The sequence below is a fragment of the Narcine bancroftii genome, chromosome 4 (genome assembly GCF_036971445.1).
Source record: "Narcine bancroftii isolate sNarBan1 chromosome 4, sNarBan1.hap1, whole genome shotgun sequence".
In the NCBI taxonomy this organism is placed as follows: Eukaryota; Metazoa; Chordata; class Chondrichthyes; order Torpediniformes; family Narcinidae; genus Narcine; species Narcine bancroftii.
In genome coordinates this window covers 298,724,663-298,746,722 of record NC_091472.1, presented here as the reverse complement: position 1 = coordinate 298,746,722, position 22,060 = coordinate 298,724,663, and the positions used below count along the sequence as shown (strand labels likewise).

Sequence of the window (22,060 nt, the reverse complement as noted above, 5' to 3'; positions counted from 1 at the left end):
TGCACATTTCCTGCACTCGTCATGAAAATGTTCTGTACTTAGTTAAGCCATCTGCTGGATAGGATTTTTTTCCTGCAATTCTGATTTTTTTTTTACAAAGCAACAGACAAGTTATTTCATTTATATGTATATTTGGTTGTGAAAATAGCAAACTTTTACTGGAGTAATGGAAAATAATTCTGTAACTACTGAAAAAATACACCTGTCAAGACAATAGAATTCCAGACCCTGGTAGGTCAGTAATTTTAGCAACACACAAAATGTCGGAGTGGGTCAGGCAGGATCATTGGAAGGCAACAGACAGTCAATGTTTCTGGCCAAAAACCATTTATCAGCATTGGGAAGATAGAGGGCAGAAACCAGAAAAAAATGGTTGGTGGAGGGGAAAGAGAACGAGCTGGCAAGTGATAAGGCGAAGAAGGTGGGTGGGGGAGGAGGAAATGGAAATAATGAAAGAAGCTAGGAGATGGGTGGTCACTGCTCTCATATCGAAGTGCCTTTCCCTTAGACCTCTGCCTCTTTTTCCTTTCGCCTCCTAGCTTCTTATGTTATTCCCATTTTCAACCCTCTTCCTCCCACCTTCTCTCTCCCTCTTTTATTCATCTATCATCCTGCCAGCTCCTGCTCCTCCCCCTCCCCCCACCCTTTTATTCTGGCTTCTGCTTTCTTTCTTTCCAGTCCTGATGAAGGGTTTTCTGCCCAAAACAGACTGTCTATTACCTTCAATGGATGCTGCCTGACCCACTGAGGTTTCTTCAGCATGTTGCGTTGCTCCAGTTTTCCAGCACATGCAACCTTCCTCCATTGCTTCAGATAAATAGATCTCCCTCCATTGCTTCAGATAAATAGATCTTCATCCATTGCTTCAGATAAATAGATCTTCCTTCATTGCTTCAGATAAATAGATCTTCCTTCATTGCTTCAGATAAATAGATCTTCCTTCATTCCTTCAGATAAATAGATCTTCCTCCATTGCTTCAGATAAATAGATCTTCCTCCATTGCTTCAGATAAATAGATTTAATTGTTTAGATTTGCTCTAATGTGAATGGAAAGACGAAAGAGCATATCCATCCAATTATTCGATCAAAGGCAAACAATAACAGAATTTGTTAAAGACTGCTTACTGTTGGTGATTGGAAATAAATCATTTCAATTTTTACTAGGAGCAGTAAATAAAAGTTTTTAAAGTCACTCAAGAATCTACAAAAACTTTCAACTCCTCATGGAACTCCAGCACAAATTCTTCAGGATTTAAGGATTGCATGATATGAATAAAAATTGATTACGACAAAGTAGTTATGCATGACCATTTAAAATGATTCACCATCGTTTTCAACTATGTGAAATTACATTTCAGCCAAAAGCATCAAAGTATTACCTTGCTTCAATCTAAGCTGAGAAAAGTCATATCTACCATAATCTCGAAATAGTAACATTCCTCCAGGTTTGAGTAGCTTGCTCAATCTATTTATTACTTTCTGCATCCTAGAAGCAAAGAAATAAGTCTGTTAAGCTTGGTTACATTGAAAAATTAATAACCTAATTTAAATTCATTTGCATTTAAAACATTAGCAAATTTTTTTCCATTTAAATAATATAATTATTTTTGCGAAGTACTCACTGTGCTTAAATAAAACTACTAAACTCAGAATGGAGATAAAAGAGACTGGAGATGGTAGAATTTGGATTAAAAAATACTGTTGGAGGAACTCCATGGGTTGAGCAGCATCTGCGAAGGGTAAGAAATTGTCGATGCTTTGGGTCAAGTTCTTGCACGATGACCCAGAGTGGAGAGGAAAGATAGCCAGTACAAAGAAAGTGGGTGGGAAGATCTAGGGGCCAGTAGGGGATAGATGGATCAAAAAGGGGTGAAGGATGATGGGCAGATGGAGCCAGGTTGGGGAGAGGGTGGAGACAACAGAGGCAGGTGAATGATAAGAGGAAGCAGACAAAGAGAGAAAAGAGAGCAGATAGAGCCAGGAGGGGTGAGGGATGGGTGAATGCTGGAGAATATCCATTATTTATCAAGAACATGAAAAGGTTGCAAGGGTTTCAGATAATTGAAGATAGGTGCTTTATAAGTGGTTGATTTTAATTTAATTTAATTTAAAAAAAAATTAGATATACAGCACAGTAACAAGCCCCCTAAATTTCCCAATTAATCTACGACCCCGGTTCATTTTGAACGGTGGGAGGAAACCAGAACATGCAAACATGTGGAGAACGTAAACACTCCTTATAGGCATCAATGGATTCGCAGCCGGGTTACTGGCTCTGTAATAGCATGGCACTAATTGCTACACTAACCGTGCTGTCCCTATTTAATAAATAGGATGAGATAATTTTGAGGTATGATGAAATAAATAAGATATTTGAGAATTCCATCAAGTGTCATGTTTTACTTTGAACAGATCATGGAGCCTGTGGAAAAACAGCCTTTTCCACCACTGTGGTACAGTATTTCTCTCTTTCAATATTGGACCTCTCCAAAGCTGACCTAATCATGGTCGTCACAAGATGGAACAAGAACAAATCTTGCCTACTAAAGAGCTGGAAAATCATTCCCTACTTCATCATCTGTCAAGGATTTGAATATTTATAAATACCTATTACATTCAAAGGCTACTTAAAATAATTGAAACAATTAGAATTAGTTAAATATGCAATTTAAAAAAATTAAAATAGCACTTAAGGCGTACTTAAACAATTAAAAACTAAAGGTAACAAATTTAAAATGCATATTATGCGATAGAGACCTTTTTCCTCAAACTACCATCTCTTTCCATTGAAGTGAATGGACTTGGTGTTCCTATACCAAAAAAAGGAAGCGCTGTCAATGGTGTGGATCTGCGAAGATACAGCACTTCCCCATAGGGTCCCACTACCCAATCCAACTCCATATTGGTTTTGAATGGCCTGATAAAGGAACCAACAGTGGTTCATTTTAAAATCCAGCGAGCATGGGTCTGGGCCCAAGACTCCAGGGAAGCAGAGGATTGGTGCAGGGAACCAGAAAGTAGGGAACCATTCCCCCATTTGAGAAGGAAAGGCAAAGGAGACAACCCATGGGATGATGACCATGGTGGTGGACCGGCGAGGGGCTCTGAGGCTGAAGAATACACAAGCAGTGGGTTGTTGGTGACTCGAGGAGAGGAACCCACACAGGCTATGGGCTACTGGCAAATGCAGTCAAGGGACTCTCACCAGGCTGTGGACTCCTCAAGACTAGCTGAAGGAGTAGCAGGTATTCAGAACCGGGATGTGAGAGGGTGCCGAGGGATCCCTGATCATGTTTGGATCTAGAGATTGGGTTGCCAATGGTTTGAATTGAAGGCTGTGTGAGCACTGGAGGCAAATCCATGGGCATTCAGTGATTCTTTTGCTTCTCTTTCTCTGATTGTAAAGGGTGCTGGGTAATTTTTGTTGATGGCAAATTTTTATATTCCTTAGAGTAGACTAAAGGAAATTTTGTTTAATATTACATCTTCTGTTCTATTAAATGACAAGAAATGTTTCTTTTGAAAAATTATTTAAGGTTGTTTAATGTCTTTTAAACAGCTTGCAAGTAAATATGATTTAGCAAATACTCATTATTTTAGATATTTTAGATTAGAAATTTCTTAAATACCATATTACTGGATTTTCTATTTGTATATTCACCAGACCTAGTTGATAATGTTTTTCAAATGAATCCATCTCAGAAAAGATTAATCAGAATTATATATGATGGATTATTAAAATTACATCAGAGCAAGTTTAAAAAGGCTTGGGAACTGGAATTTGCAAGACCCTTATCTGAGAATCTAGGGGACAAGATTTTTAGTGGTAAATACATCTTCTACATGTGCCTGACATTCATTAATTCACGTGTCCAAAGATAAGCTGGCTAGAATTTTTTCTATTAACCCTATTTGTGACAGATGCAAATCTGAAATGGCTACATTGACACAAATGTTTTGGTCTTATTAATCCTTATTTTTTTAATACCTTTTCAACTGTATTCCAGCTATAACCCAATTCAATAACTGCTCTTTTCAGGGTTATTGACCCAGACATAGGGAAGTTTTCTGTATCTGTTCAACGGGTTGTCACCTTCTCTTCATTATTGGCTAGAAGAACCATCCTATTTAAATGGAAAGACTCTGAGCCTCCAACAGAGTTTCAATGGTTTTCTCATATTATGTCTTGTCTAAGCTTAGAAAAAAATAAAATATCATGTCCCCGGAGAGAAGGCGGGGACGGGGTACTGAACTTTAAGATCAGCCATGATCTCATTGAATGGCGGAGCAGGCTCGAAGGGTTGAATGACCTACTCCTGCTCCTATCTTCTATGTTTCTATTTGATTCATCAATTAAATTAAAGATACATGGTGACCTTTTATGTTTTATTTTCATATGATGTAAATGTTTCTTATGAGATTAGATGTATTTACTCTTCCAGATGAGATACAGTCTTACCTCCATTTTTTGATTTACGGTAGGAACCAAAAACTACAAAATACAGTACAACTTCGATTATGCTCATTTATCTGAACATTTTTAAAAATTTCAGAAAAATGAGGATATCCGAAACAAATCAGAAATCCTCATTTATCTGACATTTTTTCAGAGCCGAACTGACAGGGGTCATTGGGCTGCTGGCAGTGGTGGGGACCTGGGGCTCCTGGCGGCACTGCGGACCTCACGCTCCTGGGCAGTAGTGGGGATGTTGGGCTCCTGGCAAAGGCAAGCCTTGGTGGGAAGGTGTCAGTGATCAGCAGTGACCAGCATTTTTTGCTGAGAATTAAACATTATTTTAATGCTTATAAAGCCTTCCCTTATTGTTTGTTGTTGTTTAAACACTGTTATAAGTGATTTGCTGTTGCTTCTTGGCTGTTTTAAATAAGTGACCAGTTCTCCAAAAAAAATGTTTATCTGACATAGGCCCAGTCCTGACCATTTCGGATAATCAGTGTTGTACTGTATATGTAACCCTCAGGATAAGCAGCTCAACTGTTTTTTTGTTAGTTTTTTCTTTTTTTATTATTAGAGTAGGTTAGGCGTTTTTTTATATAATACTTTTGATGGTTTTTTGTTACATCCAGTGCAGTGGAGGGGAGACCAAGTTTATACTGTTTGGTTTTTTTTAATCTTAATAAACACACACACACACACACACACATATACATGTATGTATATATATATATATATATATATATGTGTGTGTGTGTCTGTGTGTGTGTATGTGATATTGTATTTTGAGTTTCATTCCCTTTTCTTCATTGTACTGTATTTCTTATAAAAACCAACAAATTAAAAAAGAAAAATGACAATGCAAGAATTTTGACGTCTAATTTGGCCTTGATTCAGAAGGAGTTTCTCAAGTCTCAGTGCTGTGGGATTGCAGCAATTTCTACCTCCATAACTGCATTCAATCTCAATGCTTCGGCAAAACACTAATGACTGTCAGGATGTTCAAGATAATATATGTGAGTCCCAGACATCCTGATGGTCAGGGGAGAAATTGTTACCATTTCCTGTCCAATTTTTTTTTCCTGTGAGATAAAATTCCAATTTTAACGATGTCGAATCTAAAGAATGTTTCTGTCAGAATTGTCAACTGCTCATCAGACTTACTGTTAAAACTGCACTAGGTTTAAATATATATTTTTACCCAGAGCATCAGCAGAAGAACATGCTTTTCAGCTCACAATGTCTGTCAAACACAATGCCAAATTAAACTAAATCTCTTCTGGCTGCACATGATCCATATCCCTCCATTCCCTGCACAATTATGTATCTACCAAGAAGCTAATAAACAATACTATCATTTTTGCTTCCACCACTACCCCGGCAACTATGCCAGGCACCTATGTTTCTCTGTATAAAAAAAACTTGCCCCACTGATCTCTTTTAAACTTCCCCCCAACCCCTCACCTGAAGTGTATTTCCTCTAGAATTTGACATTTTCACACTGGGAAAAAGATTCTGACCATCCACCCTATTTATGCCTATTTTTAAAAAAAATATATTTTCATTTTTTAAAGCCATACATGCATTAACAAAAAATAAAAATATTTGGTATACAATTTAAAATTCGTAATCTATGATACATGGTGACTCTTCAACACCCCCACCCCCTTCTTCCCAAAGAAATGAAAAAGAAGCAAAGATAAACAAAGAAAGAATCCCAAGATAAGTAAAGAAGGAAAATGCAAAAGACATGAAAAAAAGAAAGATAAGTAGAGAGGAATTTGTCAGTGTCCGCCAACCACTCCAGAGGGTCAAATTTCCATGGCTTACCTAGATCTTAAGGGTGCTGACACAAGGTTTAAGGGTGAGGAGGGGCATCACTAGAGGTTCACACCTACATTTTGTAAATATGGTTGCCATATTTTCAAAAATGAACTATACTTTTTTGTTAAGTTATAGGCAATTTTCTCAAGGGGATCATAACTATGCATTTCTGCATTCCAACGGTGTATAACCAGGCGGGAATCAGATTTCTAGGTAACCGCTATACATTTCCTGGCCACTGCCAATGTGATCTTGACAAACTCTGTTTGATAATTGGACAGGTCTTACACCTACAATATTCCCCAATAGAAAAAGGTCTGGGCTTTGTGGAAATCGCTTTCTAATAATTTGTTCTAGTGAATTTCCTAGATCTACTTAAAAGGATTTCACCTTGGAACATGACTTGGTTGAATGTAAAAAGGTTTCTGTCTCTTTGCCACATTTAAAGCTTTTATCTGAAGTATTAGAATTTAGTTTATGCAATGAAATACAGTTGATGCAAGAAATTATACTGCACTAATCTATATCTTGCATTTACCATATTATACATACGGCCCAGAAAAAAGTTGGATCAGATTTTTTCACCAATATTAATATTCAAGTCTTATTTCCATCTTTGCCTAGATTTATGTAGCCCCCTGTTTGAGGGTTCCCGTTTGAAGTAAGTTGTACATTGCTAAAGTAAATGTCCTTGTATTTCCCTTTTGCATCATGGACTCCACTTCAGTGCACTTTGGTAGTATCATTGTTGAGCTCAATTTGTCCCTTAAATAAGCTATTAAATGGAAAGAGAAGATTGTGTTATTGAGAATATTATATCTTGATTTTAATTATTCAAATGACATAAGTTTCCCTCGCTCATAACAATCTTCAATATGCCTGATCCCCTACCAGGACATGGTATCCAAAATCTTATTATCCATTGTTAAAGGGGCACTTTTGGAGATATCCCTGCCTTAGTCCCAATTTGATTATTTACTTTACACCAGATACTAATTATATGTTTTAACAGGGTGCTTCCTTTTCATCCAAATTAATTTTGAGCCTCATTTATATATAAAATCTTCTGCTATCTTTTCTCCCACCTTGTGGAATTCAATTTTCATCCATGAAGACTTGTCTCCTCCCTCAAATAATATATTTTTTTAAAATTTGGGAGTTGTAAACATCCCATTTGGTATTTCCAAGTTAATTTCTCCATTGATATTTTGGCCATCTTACCTTTCCAAAGAAATGACCTAATGTAGTTATTTAAGTCCTGGAAGAACCTCTGAGGTAATGGCATAGGTAGTGTCAGGAAGAAATATTGCACTTGTGGAAACACATTTAGTTTTACGTAATTAATTCTTCCAACCAATGTTATTGAAGTCCTATTCAACCTTTTTAAGCAAGGAAGATAGTTTAACATATAAATTCTGTAAATTATTATCTGTTCTGATCCCTAAATATTTTATCCCATTTTTAGGCCATTTAAATTGAGTATTCCTTTGACGATGACTATAATCACTATAAGTGGCATAGTTTCACTTTTATCCCAATTTATTTTATATCCCAAAACTTTTGCATAATCTTCCAGCTGTGAAGAGTTTTTGAAATTAAGTTACCAGTTCTGTAAGATATATTAATACATCATCTGTAAATAAATTAATCTTGCATTCCTCCTGGTTAACCCTGAATTCCTTAATGTTTAGATCTCGCCAAATTGCTTCCGCTAATGGCTCTACAGCCAAAATAAAGAGAGGTGCAGATAATGGGCATCCTTCCCTGCTACATCTAGTTAATGGGAATGCTGGAGAAACTTGTCCATTAGTCACAACTTTGGCTTTCAGTTTATTATATAATGCCCTTTCCAGTACTTTAAATAAAAAGTCCCATTTTAATCAATTAAATGCTTTTTCCACATCCAGGACCACAGGCATACTCAAATCAGTAATCAGCCTGCTTACATTATTAGTAGACTGTCTTTTCTGTACAAAACCTGTTTTTGGTAAAAATTTTGCCAATCTATTTGGCAAGGCAAAGGCAACTATTTCATAATCCGAATTCAATAATAAAATTGGTTTCAATGGGTCATTTCCTTTTGAATTATTGTCATTATTGCTGTTGAAAAAGATTCTGGGAGAGTATGTGTCTCAACTGCCTTGTTTAACACCTCCATAAAAAGAGACATCAAAAGATCTTTACATTTTTTATAAAATTCACGGGGAAACCCATCCTCACCTGGAGACTTGTTAACCTGTAGTGACCTGATGCTTCCCTTACCTCTGCTTGAGTCAATGGAGCATTGAGTTTCTCCTGGTCTTCTAAATTTGGTAGTACCAATTGTGACTGGAATTCTTCTATATTATTAACATTTCCCTGAGATTCCGATTGATATAATTTTGTGTAAAATTGCTTGGAAGCCTCATTAATTTCCTGTGGTTTGTAAGATATCCAGTCTACTTCTGTTTCTATTGCATTAATTGTTCTTGAGACATGTTCTGCTTTCAACTGCCAGGAGAGGATCTTATGGGCTTTTCCTCCTCCAGTTCATTGTACTTTTGTTTCATTCTTTTATTGCTCTTTCTGTTTTATACATTTACAATGTATTGTACGGAGCTTTTTATTAATAAGTGTTCTTCATTTCTCTTCAGAGCCCCTTTGCGGAAGATCCAAATAACGTATCTCCTTTTCCAATTCTTCCACCTCCCTCTTATGTTCCTTTTTAATCCTTGAAAAATATATTATTTGACCTCATAGATATGCTTTTAATGCATCCAATATAATAAATGTTGGTAATATAATTACAGTTAGTCTCACAGAACATTTCTATATGTCTCCTTATAAAGTCACAAAACTCCGGTCTTTTCAACAGCTATGAGTTAAGGCACCATCTGTTCACCGTCTTTTGTTTATCTGGCATTATAATTGATAATACCAGAGGTAAGTGATCAGATAGGAGTCTAGCTTCCATGATTCTATCCTGCAATTGGGCCGATACCAATTCCTATCCTAGAATAGGAATCATGTCTGCTTGAATAAAAGGAGTCGTCCCTTTTCCATGGATGAGATCTCCAAGCATCCATTAAATTCAGTTCTCTCATTAATACCATGGTGGCTTTAGCCGGCCTTTGTTGATCTAAAACTAGATCCAGACAGAAATTAAAGTCCCCTCTCACTATTATGTTTTCATTTGCATCAACCAATTTAAAGAAAGTTTCATTTATAAATCTCTCATCATCAATATTTTGGGCATACAAATTCATCAGGGTCCAGAATTCCAAATATATCTGACAGTGTACTGTTACATTCCTAGCTGCAGGGTCTGTAACCACATCTTATCGTAACTGGAAGATCTTTCTTCATGAAAATCATCACTCCTCTTGGTCTTGAGTTAAATGAGGATGTTATGACCTGACCAACCCAATCTCTCTTTAATTTTTGGTGTTCTTTTTCAATTAAGTGTGTTTCTTGAAGTAAGGCCAGGTTGGTGTCTATTTTCTTAATATGTGTCAATATTCTTTCCTTTTCCTCCAGTTTATCGATGCCTCATGTCACATTGGACAACACATTTTTTCAAAAGGTTTGCTTCCTGAAAAAAAAATTGGGGATTATGATAGACAACTTCAAGGTCAACACACAAATAATTTCAGATTTGCTGTATCACATAGGAAGTTGGAGTATGATGCTGACACAAGGTCTCAGGTTGTCTACACAGGTTGCACAACAAATGTGAGGAGCCCAGGGTTTGTCTTGGTCACCAATTTTACAACCAAAATGGAGCTCATAGGCTTTCTTAATGTGCAGTCATGCTGCGTCTTTGATCCTTAAGTGTATACTCACCACAAATGTATCAGAATATATCACAGCTGTTGCAACATTGATGAGACATTTCTGCTGTACTGAATCTTCTTGTAGACAATAAATGCTATAGTTCAAGTATACTTACTATGATACTCGCAGTGAATCAACATGCTTTCAATCTATATCAATGTAATCCACAACATCAGTATACTCTATGTGAGCTGCTTTTATAGTGTGATTGCATCTATCTTGACTAAGCATGCCCAGACCTAACACAACATTTGCCTAGTACCTGTACTGAGTGAATGTCCAGGCATGCTTGGAATGACCAAAACAACTTGTTTTGTGGGCAATATACTCGTAAACTTAAAATATGATGGGAAATCACAAAAATAGGTTATTTTTTTTTAAAAGTTATGTGATAGGATATTTTAGGGTGATTTTCATGATCAGCAGCCCAAAATCCATAAAATACACCAAAAAGAGTTCAGGAAGCATAATCTTTATAAACTTCTATTAGGCTTTCCCTCAACCTCTGATAGGTCAGTGAAAACATCACACGTTTGTCCAACTTCTTCAGCAGTATCCTGTTACATCTCTTTGGTACACTCTCCAAAGCCTGCAAATAATTTCTGGAGTCACAGAGTTTTACAGCAGAAACAACTCTTCAGCCTAACTTGTCCTTGCCAACCATTTGCCTGCATTCTGCCTAAGTTCCTCTCAACCTTTACTATTTACCATAATTTTAAGCATATAACATATACATTACAAAACAGGCACCCCCTCACCCCTCGCGTTATATGTGTGTGTGCACTATACAAGAATATTTTTTACATGTTCAATGAACATGCACAATTAATAGCGGGCATGGGTAAGTCGAACAGGCAATTTTCCATCTTCAATTGAGAGGATATTTGTGGGAAAAATTAGATTTAACAATGTACTTACCGGCTTGTAGTGTGCTGGAAACTCTTATTGGGAGAAGTTATACTAAGAAATTTATTTCTGCGAAGTACCTTTTTACTACAAGCAGGTACTATTAAACTGGGAGTTCACAAATCTAAACAAAAATGGAGGTTGATTTAAATATTACAATTGATGAGGAAAGATGGGCAGATCTCTGTCAAGATTGTATGACAAATATTATAAATGCTAGGTATAGTTTAGTTCAATATAATTATTTACATCTATGATATTTAATGCTGCAAAAATTGGATAAAATGAAATCAGATTTATCAGATAAAGTTTTTTGATGTGGTGAAGAAATAAGAACTTATTTTACATTCTACTTGCTCATATTCTAAAGTTAGAACCTTCTGGGTGGATTTAGGAAAGTTTTTAGAACAAATTAAATAAAACTAGATTTATTTTTATTGGGGAACATAGAAGGAACAAGACCCAAATTAAAATGATAATTTTACCAAGTGAAATTTATTAAAACAGTGTTAGAAGTGGGAAGAAAGTGTATTGCAGTGAACTGGAAATCAGATGCACATTTAGATATAGAAAGATAGAACATGGAAATTCAAAGTTGTATACCTTTGGAGAAATTCACATACAATTTAAGAAATAAATACTCTATTTATTTTACAAATTTGTAGCCGTATATGCAAAGTTTAGGGATAAAAATGTAAAAATTTATTTCCAGTCTCTTAAGACCTATAATAATCTTCTTCCCTAAAAATGGCTATATAAATACTGTAAGATCCCAATATATGAGACAATCCTTTGCGCAATCCAGAATAATATTATCTTTTTCTTTTCAGTTTTTTCATATAACTATATATTTCTATTATTGTTATTTTTTTTTAGTGGGGGGTATAAGAGGGAGGGAGGGGAGAGTAAGAGGAGGGTTAAGCCATTATGTAATCATTGTAATTTTGCTTATGTAAAGTATATATTTGCATGGTTGGGAAAGTTTTAAATAAAAGATTTTTAAAAATTGTGGATTTCAGGAGCACTAGACACAATCACACTCCACTACACCTCAATAACTCTGGGGTGGAGAGAGTAGAAAGCACTAAGTTCCTTAGAGTCTACCTGGGTGGTGACCTATCCTGGACACACAGCATCTCCTCACTTGTTAGGAAGGCACAACAGTGACTGCACTTCCTAAAAAAGACAGGCAGGCAGGGCTACTGGCCAGTGTCCTGTTGACTTTCTATAGGAACTCTATCGAGAGTGTCCTGGCTGGCTGCATCACAGTGTGGTACAGTTGCTGTAGAGCAGTGAACTGGAGGTCAACCCACAGTACCATAAGTGCGGCAGAGAGGATCATTGGGGTCTCCTTCTCCCATCCATGTGATCTACCAGGATCTTTGGCTGAAGAGGACTTGCAAAAATGTTAAGGATCCCTACCATCCTGCACATAGCATCTTCCAGCCACTCCCGTAGGGAAAGAGATAGAGGAGTCAGTCAGAACCAGCAGGCTGAGAAACATCTTCTTTCCACTGGCAGGGAGAGGGCTAAATAACTGATGAACTGCTCATACAATCCCTCCAAGAGCCTAATATTATTAACAATATCCATTTATTGATTGATTGATTGATTTATTTATATGTACTGTATATAAATTGCTTGTTAATATGTGTGCTATGCCTATATATGGGTTTGTATGTTTTTACACCAAGGACTGAAGAACGCCATTTTAATCCACATATACTTTACAATTGTAAACTTGAATAACAAACTTGAACATGACTGCCCATCCCATAACTGAATAGACAACTTCTTGACTGCTCTAACCATCCTTTATTTTTTTGGAGAGACATCAAAAAAAGGGCAAGCAAAGACAGTGCCACCAACAGCAAAAAAGCACCATGTGGAGAAACATTAAGAATGACTTCAGGTGGTGATTAACAACACAGATTTGCTTTGAGATGAATATAACAGACAAGCCAGGCTTGCCTTATCTACATCACATCAATAAAATTGTGGTTTAGTGTATAGTTAAACAAATATAATAGAGATCTAACTTTATAGAATTCACATTTTAAGAATCAAGTTAAAGATTGTTGTTTGTTCAAAATTTTTTTTGGGTGTTTAAGAATACATTACAGTTTTTACTATTCATTATTCTTACTGTTCTATTTCCAAATCCATATTATTTTAATATAATTTTGTTTACTTGTAAAGATCTGCTATATTCCACATGATAATACTTTTAAAAATATGATCATTAATACATGTATAATGTATCCAATTTACAAGAATCGATAAATGAGGGTCACCAAAAATTTGTGAGATTGAGTAAGACTTTATTGTTAAAGCAAAATAACTACATTATTATTCACATTACGAACCATATTGTAATCAGATTTAAAAAATTATTACTGAATTGTCATAACTATTTTTTTGCTTTTTAAATGGTGTTACAGAGTTCTGTGTTGTGTATTGGCCTGTGTGTTGTGTGGTTTTATGTTAAAAGGTGATAGTTTGCCTTAGAGAGCCAAGCTGAGAGAGTGGGAGACAGACTGAGCATGTGCAGAAAATGAGAACATTTTCTGGACATGGACGATAAACCACTATTGGGTGGTGCTATGGAATGGAAGAAGGCCCAGAGTATGAGTCATTGTCTGGGAGGCAGTTTAGAATGTTGGGATTTCAAAAAGGATGAACATTCCGAAGGCAGCCAGAAGGATCCGGACCAAGCCAGTTGTTCCTCTCTCTGCAAGCAACACAAGAAGACAACTTTGAATTTTGGGCTCTCTCTCTCTCTCTCAAAGATCTTTTGGCTTCATTTTTCCAAACAAACTGAATTTTGTTGATGATCTTTGCTTCAGCTGAGATCGAAGTTTTGTGAGTCTTGTGTGTTTTGTGTCTAAGTTTTTCTGTGGGCTGGTTAGAAATATAACTTAGACTTTAATTACATATGTTATATTTAGGCTGGGGAATTTATTAGTTTTACACTGTTATAGAAATTCGCATAGCAACCAGTGGGCATTGTTATAAAAGGGGGGATTTTGAATTAAAGTTTGAAGGTGAATTTTTTGTTAATAAAGTAATTGTTTATCTTTACCCCTGTGTGATATGCCTTCTTTGTGGTTGCTGGTTTGATCTTGTAACAATGGTTAAAAATAAGGAACTAGTAATTTTTTGTGAATTAACTGAGAAACCTAACAGGAATGGCAAGACTAATTTTGTTGCGGATACACATTTGTAACTCAAACAGTTCCTAGGGATGACAAAGGCTTTTTACTTGAAGCAGGAGATACTGTGGTGTGCAAAAACCTCTTCCTTAAATCTTTTTTCTGCTTGCTTTTTGCCACCAATATTACTGATTGTTCTACTGTGAGCAAATAAAAGCAATCTTTAAATGAAAAATGCAAACCTGCTTTAAGGATGCAATGTGATAGAAAAAAAAATTGAATAATTTGGAAACTTACGGCATCTTAATATTTACCATAATCAAATCCTGAAGGTAAATGCTGTATAAATCTAATGTCACAGATAACATTTACTTTAAAATCTATTTCCTAGCTCCTTTAATTGATCTTTGTGAATGTTACCGCTTTTATCATATTGGTACCTGTACCACTATTTAATATTTTCACGCATTTACTCTTTGGTAATGCAAGAGGATAAATTCTGCACTTTTACAACAGAATATATATTGTATGAGCTGCAGAGTTCCTCAAGAATCTATATAACTAGGTTGAAAGTGCGAATCCAGGTTTACAGAGATCGAGGGAGAGATGGGAGTTGGATCTAGGTGTTGCAATATTGGAAGGATGTTGTTCTAATTGGTGTTTGGATAGCATGACGTCAATTATAAATGTGAGATATGGATTAGTACAATATAATTTTCTTCACCAATTATACCTCACACCATAGAAGATGCATAAATCAAAATCTGAAATTTTGGAAATGTGTTTTAGATGTGGGACAGAAATAGGAATGTTTTTACATGCTAAATGGCCATATGTGAAGGTGGGACCTTTCTGGCAGGATATTAATGAAATATTAACAAGAATAATAGGGGCGGCCTTCTGGGCAATTATATTGAAGTAAGCAATAAATTAACTAAATTCCAAATTTTATTTGTTAAAATAGCCTTGGCTAAGAAATGTGTTGCATTTACTTGGAAATCCAACTCCCCTCTACATATAGTACGATGGAATGCTGAAATGAATAGTTGCATATCTATGGAAAAAATTACCTGCAATTTAATGAACAAATATGGCATAATTATTACAATATGGCAGCCATATTTGGACCATATAGGGGCCCAATTATAATCATAAATACAATAATAAACAAGGATAATAATAAATGCAGGTGACTTCCCCATATAGAATTTTTGATGATAAGCATAAATGTTTTGTTTTTCTTGTCAAGAAAGAGTTTAATATATGTATATTTAATATTGGAGAGTTCTTCAATGTATATTTATGGAAAAGAAATTAAAAATAGAATCTATAGATAGTGAAGCATAATAATATCACTCAATTTAAGAAACTATTGATTAATATATGTAAGAAGAAAGCACAAATACAAGGAGGAAAGCACAAATCAATGCATCCTTCTAGAAATGGGTAGATAGAGTTTGCTTCATCACACAGATCATGAACAAAGGCATTGGGATGCATTGTACAAAGGGTGAGACTACAGGGGGATGAGGGAAAAGATGCATAAAAAGCATAACTATTACAGCTAAGATAGCAAAATATAATGTATCTTTACCATTGCTACATAAAGGACACTGCTTGATCTGCTGAGCTTCTCCAGCATTGTGTGTTTTTTACTTCAACCACGGTGTCAGCAGAATTTTGTGATTTACTTATTGAATAATATATGATGATTTATAGTTTAATTTAAATTTACAAAAATCTTTTCCAACCCCAAAGCTGTGTGCAGATTCTGACTTTTGTCCAAGTTGCATAATTGTTATGGGTATTTCATTGCTGTCACAGATCAACCGATATTACGGGCTGCAATTAATACCTTTTCACACACTGGAAAAATATTTAAAGATGTCTTTGTGCATCCTGCACCAGTTAGCAATCAAATGAAAAATGTACAATAAATGAAAATTATTTTTGAATATCTACTCCAATGCATCTACTTTGTTAAAGTAACGTTTGTTCTGAAATGTTAACAGCATCTATATGTGATGCTGCATATTGGATCCTACTCCACAGTTGTGAAATGAAATCAACTCAATTAATAAGTAATTTGAAGTATTTCTCTTACCCATCTCTATACATACCTCTCTGGATGAATAGAAGAAAGCACAAATACAAGGAGAATGACATCAATGCATCCTTCTGGAAATGGGTAGGTAGAGTTTGCTTCATCACACAGATCATGAACAAAGGCATAACATTGAGATGCATTGTACAAAGGGTGAGACTACAGGGGATGGAGAAAAAGATACATAAAGAGCATAACTATTACAACTAAATTAGTAAAATATAATTTTTGTTCTTAATAAAAGCTGTAATTCATTTGTAAAAGATAGGCATGCCAATTAAAAGAAACAAATGATAGCTTTTGCATGTTACAAAAATCCAAATGATCTTTTTTTGCACCTTCACTTTTTAAATTCAACATTTATTTAATTTTAAAAATTTAGCGTTATCATGAACGTTGATCAATATTATAAATGTAGATATCCGAGAGCAAATCAAATATGTTTAACAGTTTATATTAAAATAAGAGAAAAATGATGTGGGAGAAATGGGTTTGAATTTGTGGCACATTTGGTGCCAGTATTGGGGAAGGAGGGAACTGAACCGTGTTTGGACCAAGGTTGTGACAAATGACATAAACTCAGGGTGTGGCTACACTTTAAACTAAATAGTGGTGGGGTGGATTCAACAGATTTTAAAGAATGGATAAAGCTAAAGGGAAGGAGAACACATGAGAGATTTTTGAAGTCTCCAGAATAAAAAAAAAAGGCAATAATTGGACATGGATAGGAAGGCAGGAAAGTTGAGAATTGATCGGGGAAGTTGGTGGCTCTGTGAAGGAGATAGAGGGAAAGAGAAAGAGAGACACAGAGCTAGAGGAAAAGATACATAGGGATAGGGGACAGGGAGAGATGGGGAGTGCTAATAGAAACCAGAGAAGTCGATGTTAATGTCATCTGGTTGGAGGGTGCCCAGATAGAATATTTCTTCCTCCAATTTGCAGGTGGTCTCAGTCTGGCAGTGTATGAGACCATGGACACACATGTTAGCATCGGAATGGGATGGGGAATTGAAATGGGCTGCCACTAAGAGTTCCCTCCTATTGCAGTAGACAGAACAAAGGTGCTCAATGAAGCAATCTCCCAGTCTTTGTCCAGACTCTCTGATGTAGACCACAACAGGAGCAGTGGATGCAGTAGATGACCTCTGCAGAGTCCCGTGAAGTTTTGCTCCTCTTGGAAGGATTGTCTGGGGCCCAGAATGGTGGTGAGTGAGGAAGCGTGGATGCAAGTGTAGCAATTCCTGCCATCACACGGGTGGTTGTCAAAGGTGTGGTTGTGAGAAGGGAGTCTGGATAAGGGAGTCACGGAGGGAGTGATTCCTGAGGACAGCAGAGAGGGAAGGAAATGGGAAGATGTGTCTAGTGGTGAGATCACACTGTAGGTGGCAGAAATGGTGAAGGATGACATACCTGTCCTTGATGCGTGTGGTGGCACAGGGGGCTAGGGAAGATATGCAGGAATTGGAGGATATGCAGGTGTTGGCCAAATTGAGGGTGATAGATGATATCACATGGAAGACCTCGTCCTGGGAGCAGATGCGATGGAGAATGAAGAATTGAGAGAAAGAAATGGAATCCTTACAGGGGATTGGATGTGAAGAGGTGTAGTTGAGGTAGCTGTGGGAGTTGGTGGGTATGAAGAAAAGGTCACCCGCAAAGTGGAGAACACCTCATATTTCATCTGGGCATCCTTCAACCAGATGGCATTGATTTCTCCACTTTCCATTAGCTGTTCCCCACCATCTCTCCCTGTCCCCTATCCCTCTGCCTTTCTCTCTTTTCCTTTTCCTCTGACTGATTCTCAAAACTATCTCTCTTCCCTGAGTAATTCTCGCTTTTCCTCTACTATCCTCCTATCCATGTCCAATTATCGCCCTTTGCCATTGGTCTGTGCTCATCTCCCTGCTCTTTCTTTCCTCCTCTCCCTTTCATTTTATTCAGGCACCTGCCTGCAATTTGCTCAGACCTTGCAAAAGGGTTCAGTGCCGAAACATTGGTTATATATTTTTACCTCCCATGGACACTGCAAGACCTGCTGAGTTCCTCCAGGATTACAGTGGATAATGTTTACTTGCTAAAAGTGTTGCACATGAAACTACTAAACAAGATAGGTGCCCAGGATATTACAGGACAAGTACTAGCATACATAGAAGATTAGCTGACTGGCAGAAAGAAAACAGTGGGAATAAAGGGGGAATTTTCTGCCTTTGACTAATGGTCTGTGGACTGCTGCTTGGCACATTATAGGTTAATGATCTGGATGATGGAATGGTAGCTTTGTGACCATTTGCAGATTAAACAAAAATAGGTGGAAGGGAAGCAAGTCTTGAGGAAGCAAGGAGTCTGCAAAGGAACTTGGACAGGTTGGGAAAATGGGCAAAGGAGTGATGGATGGAAAGCAGTGGAGGAAGTATATGGTCATGCAAGTTGGTAGAAGGAATAAAGGCGTCAACAATTTTCTAAATGGGGACAATATTCAGAAAACAAAGTGGACTTGGAAGTCCTAATGCAAGATTCCTTAAAGGTTAACATGCAGGTTGAGTTGGTAGGAATGGAGGCAAATGCAATGACAGCATTAATATTGAAACTATTAGAATATAAAAGCAAGGATATAATGCTGAGGCTGTACAAGGCAGTGGTCGGACTACAATTGGAGTATTGTGAACAGTTCTGGGCCTCATATTCAAGGACAGGGTCCACTGAGGAGGTTTACAATAATGATTCTGAGGATGAGAAGATTAACATTTGAGAAGAGTTTGATGGCTCAGGGCCTATACTTGCTGGCGTTTTGATGGAAGACAAGTAATCTCATTGAAACCTACTGGACATTGAAAGGCATTGATACGATGGTCATGGAGAAGATGGGAAAGTTTTTGATCAGGATCATAACTTCAAAATAAAGAGATGTCTATTTAGAGAGCAGAGAAATTTCTTCTGTGGAATTCATTGCCATAGAAGGACGTGGAGGCCAAAGGCATTGGGTAGATTTAAAGCAGGGTTTGATAGCTTCTTAATTGGTAATGATGCTGAAGGTTATAAGGAGAAGGAAGGAGAATGGGTTGAGAGGAAAAATACATCAGCCATGATACAAACGGAGGAGAAGACTCGATGGGCTGAATAGCTTAATTCTGCTCCTATGTCTTAAGGTCTTATGAAACATTCAAGTACCTACCATTACCAGATCCACTGCACGCGCTGAAATATCACAGCAATAAAGAAATGCTCTGAGCTCACTGCAATGAACAAAGAAAACAAGATAAAATCTCCAAATATTAAGATAATTTTTTCACCTATACACTGTGAAAAAATCTCATAAATGTACATACATGAAAAAATTAAAAAAGTTTAATTTAATTGGCATAAACGTTTTGGCTACCAGGAAGAAACTGTCATACAAATTTGCATCTAAATGATCAGTTACATGACGTGGCTATGGTGATCATGGGTAACGCTGAGTGGAAGTCATTACCACAAAGGTGGTTACATTGAGCCTATTTTTTCCTAAAAAATAAATGAGGACTGATCTGGTAAAATTTTTAAGAGTAATAACTGATTTGAGAGATGTGTCTTGAGAAAACATTTTTATCTGTTGGACAAAATAAAACTGGCAACAATATGAGGTAGTCACTAATAAATCTAATATTAAATTCAGAAGAAACATCTTTTCCAAGGGAGAAATGATAACATAACACTGTACTCTCTGTTATGAGGCAGAAAGCATAGATGCATTTAAGAAGAAGTTAGTGAAACATACAAGCTTGGAATCAGATTTACATTCAAAAAGATTTGAGATCATAAAACATTAGCACCCGACCAGGATAGTTTTCTGTCGTGACATGGACTGTTTACTTAATTTGCTGATCATAGAGAAACTGGATAAAGACTTTGTATTCAGAATAACAATCCATCCATTTAGCAGGAAATGATCATCACCTCAAAGTAATCAATGAGTAAAAAAGGAGGAACAAATTGATAATTTGGAGGAATGGAAAAGGAGTGAGGAACAGCTTTTCCAGTGGAAAAGAGTCACTAAATTTTATTTATCTGCTCTATTAATCCCTTAACTGAATTCCCCAATGTATTGTTTATATTGTTTTAATATATCTGTCCTGATTTCCTGCACGTAGTCATTTTCTCATTATTTCATAAAATCTGTTTAGCACCAATTCTACACAACCAGGAAGCTTGAATTATTATTTAAACTTACGAAAGGTCATTATTTGTCTAAGTGAGATATAGCAGTAGCATTATATGGTCAATCTGCTGCAGAAAGGAAACAAAATGCAAACTGAGTTTTGCCTGGCAGGCCTAGCAACATAATACCAGCAATCAATCATGCAGAAATGACATATCATTTGGCTTCAAGAATAAAGCGCACAGCTTTGAAATGCTGGTAATGGACCACCGACCAATTAATTGTGATCTGAGAGATGGTGATACATTTTAATAAATTATGTATTACATTTTAGTTACAATTTATAGAGGCAGCATGTTGATGTATTTCTTGAATAAAGCTGTTATAACAGCTCTTTTGCAATCTTTAATTAAAAAATATCTCACAACAAATGAAATGAAAAATAAAATCACAGAGTATACAGTGAAATCACGTCAGCTATTTCATATTTATTTAATCTGTGATAATGATTTAAAGGCTGTAATTTTCAGGTAATTCAGGCCAAAACTTTTCTCATTAGCCAGTAATTTAATTTAGACACACAGCATGGTAAAAGGCCCTAATTGTAAGAATTTTTTCAAGATTGGCAAGATTCATCCAGCACAAAATAATCTTACTGTTTTTTAAAAAGCAATACAAGATTCATATTGAAACCACAGATCATTTAGCAGAGAAAACCATGCAAAATCTCCATTTAACTAAAGGTGTAACACATGCCCCGAGTATTTTAAAATGTCTCTTCTTTGGCTTGGCTTCGCGGGCGAAGATTTATGGAGGGGGTAAAAGTCCACGTCAGCTGCAGGCTCGTTTGTGGCTGACAAGTCCGATGCGGGACAGGCAGACACGGTTGCAGCGGCTGCAGGGGAAAATTGGTTGGTTGGGGTTGGGTGTTGGGTTTTTCCTCCTTTGCCTTTTGTCAGTGAGGTGGGCTCTGCGGTCTTCTTCAAAGGAGGTTGCTGCCCGCCAAACTGTGAGGCGCCAAGATGCACGGTTTGAGGCGATATCAGCCCACTGGCGGTGGTCAATGTGGCAGGCACCAAGAGATTTCTTTAGGCAGTCCTTGTACCTTTTCTTTGGTGCACCTCTGTCACGGTGGCCAGTGGAGAGCTCGCCATATAACACGATCTTGGGAAGGCGATGGTCCTCCATTCTGGAGACGTGACCCATCCAGCGCAGCTGGATCTTCAGCAGCGTGGACTCGATGCTGTCGACCTCTGCCATCTCGAATACTTCGACGTTAGGGATGAAAGCGCTCCAATGGATGTTGAGGATGGAGCGGAGACAACGCTGGTGGAAGCGTTCTAGGAGCCGTAGGTGATGCCGGTAGAGGACGCATGATTCGGAGCCGAACAGGAGTGTGGGTATGACAATGGCTCTGTATACGCTTATCTTTGTGAGGTTTTTCAGTTGGTTGTTTTTCCAGACACTTTTGTGTAGTCTTCCAAAGGCACTATTTGCCTTGGCGAGTCTGTTGTCTATCTCATTGTCGATCCTTGCATCTGATGAAATGGTGCAGCCGAGATAGGTACATTTTAAAATGTACAGTGATGGAAAATGGTGTTTGCTGATTCCAATTACTCATTTAAAATGTCAATACATCCACAATATATCGCAAACCAGATGAACAATGCTT

The 22,060-nt window shown here is 36.9% G+C and overlaps 1 protein-coding gene across 10 annotated transcripts in view; it reads right to left on the bottom strand.

Annotated features, from left to right (window-relative positions):
* Positions 1–22,060, bottom strand: part of mettl8 (methyltransferase 8, methylcytidine) — a 120,930-nt gene that overhangs the window by 47,721 nt on the left and 51,149 nt on the right. For 4 of the 10 annotated variants that reach the window (XR_011356766.1, XM_069935593.1, XM_069935592.1 and 1 more), the window contains exons 6-8: positions 19,426–19,486; positions 16,270–16,412; positions 1,417–1,487 (exon numbers count right to left, since the gene is read on the bottom strand). Coding sequence is in view for 8 of the 10 variants with exons in the window: in XM_069935593.1 (XP_069791694.1) it covers positions 1,417–1,487; positions 16,270–16,412; positions 19,426–19,486 (275 nt within the window). In the remaining 2 variants the exon portion in view is untranslated. Of the gene's footprint in view, positions 1–816; positions 1,004–1,380; positions 1,488–16,269; positions 16,413–19,425; positions 19,487–22,060 lie in introns of those variants that run through there. The other 6 variants (XR_011356767.1, XM_069935595.1, XM_069935594.1 and 3 more) reach the window with 4 other exon arrangements.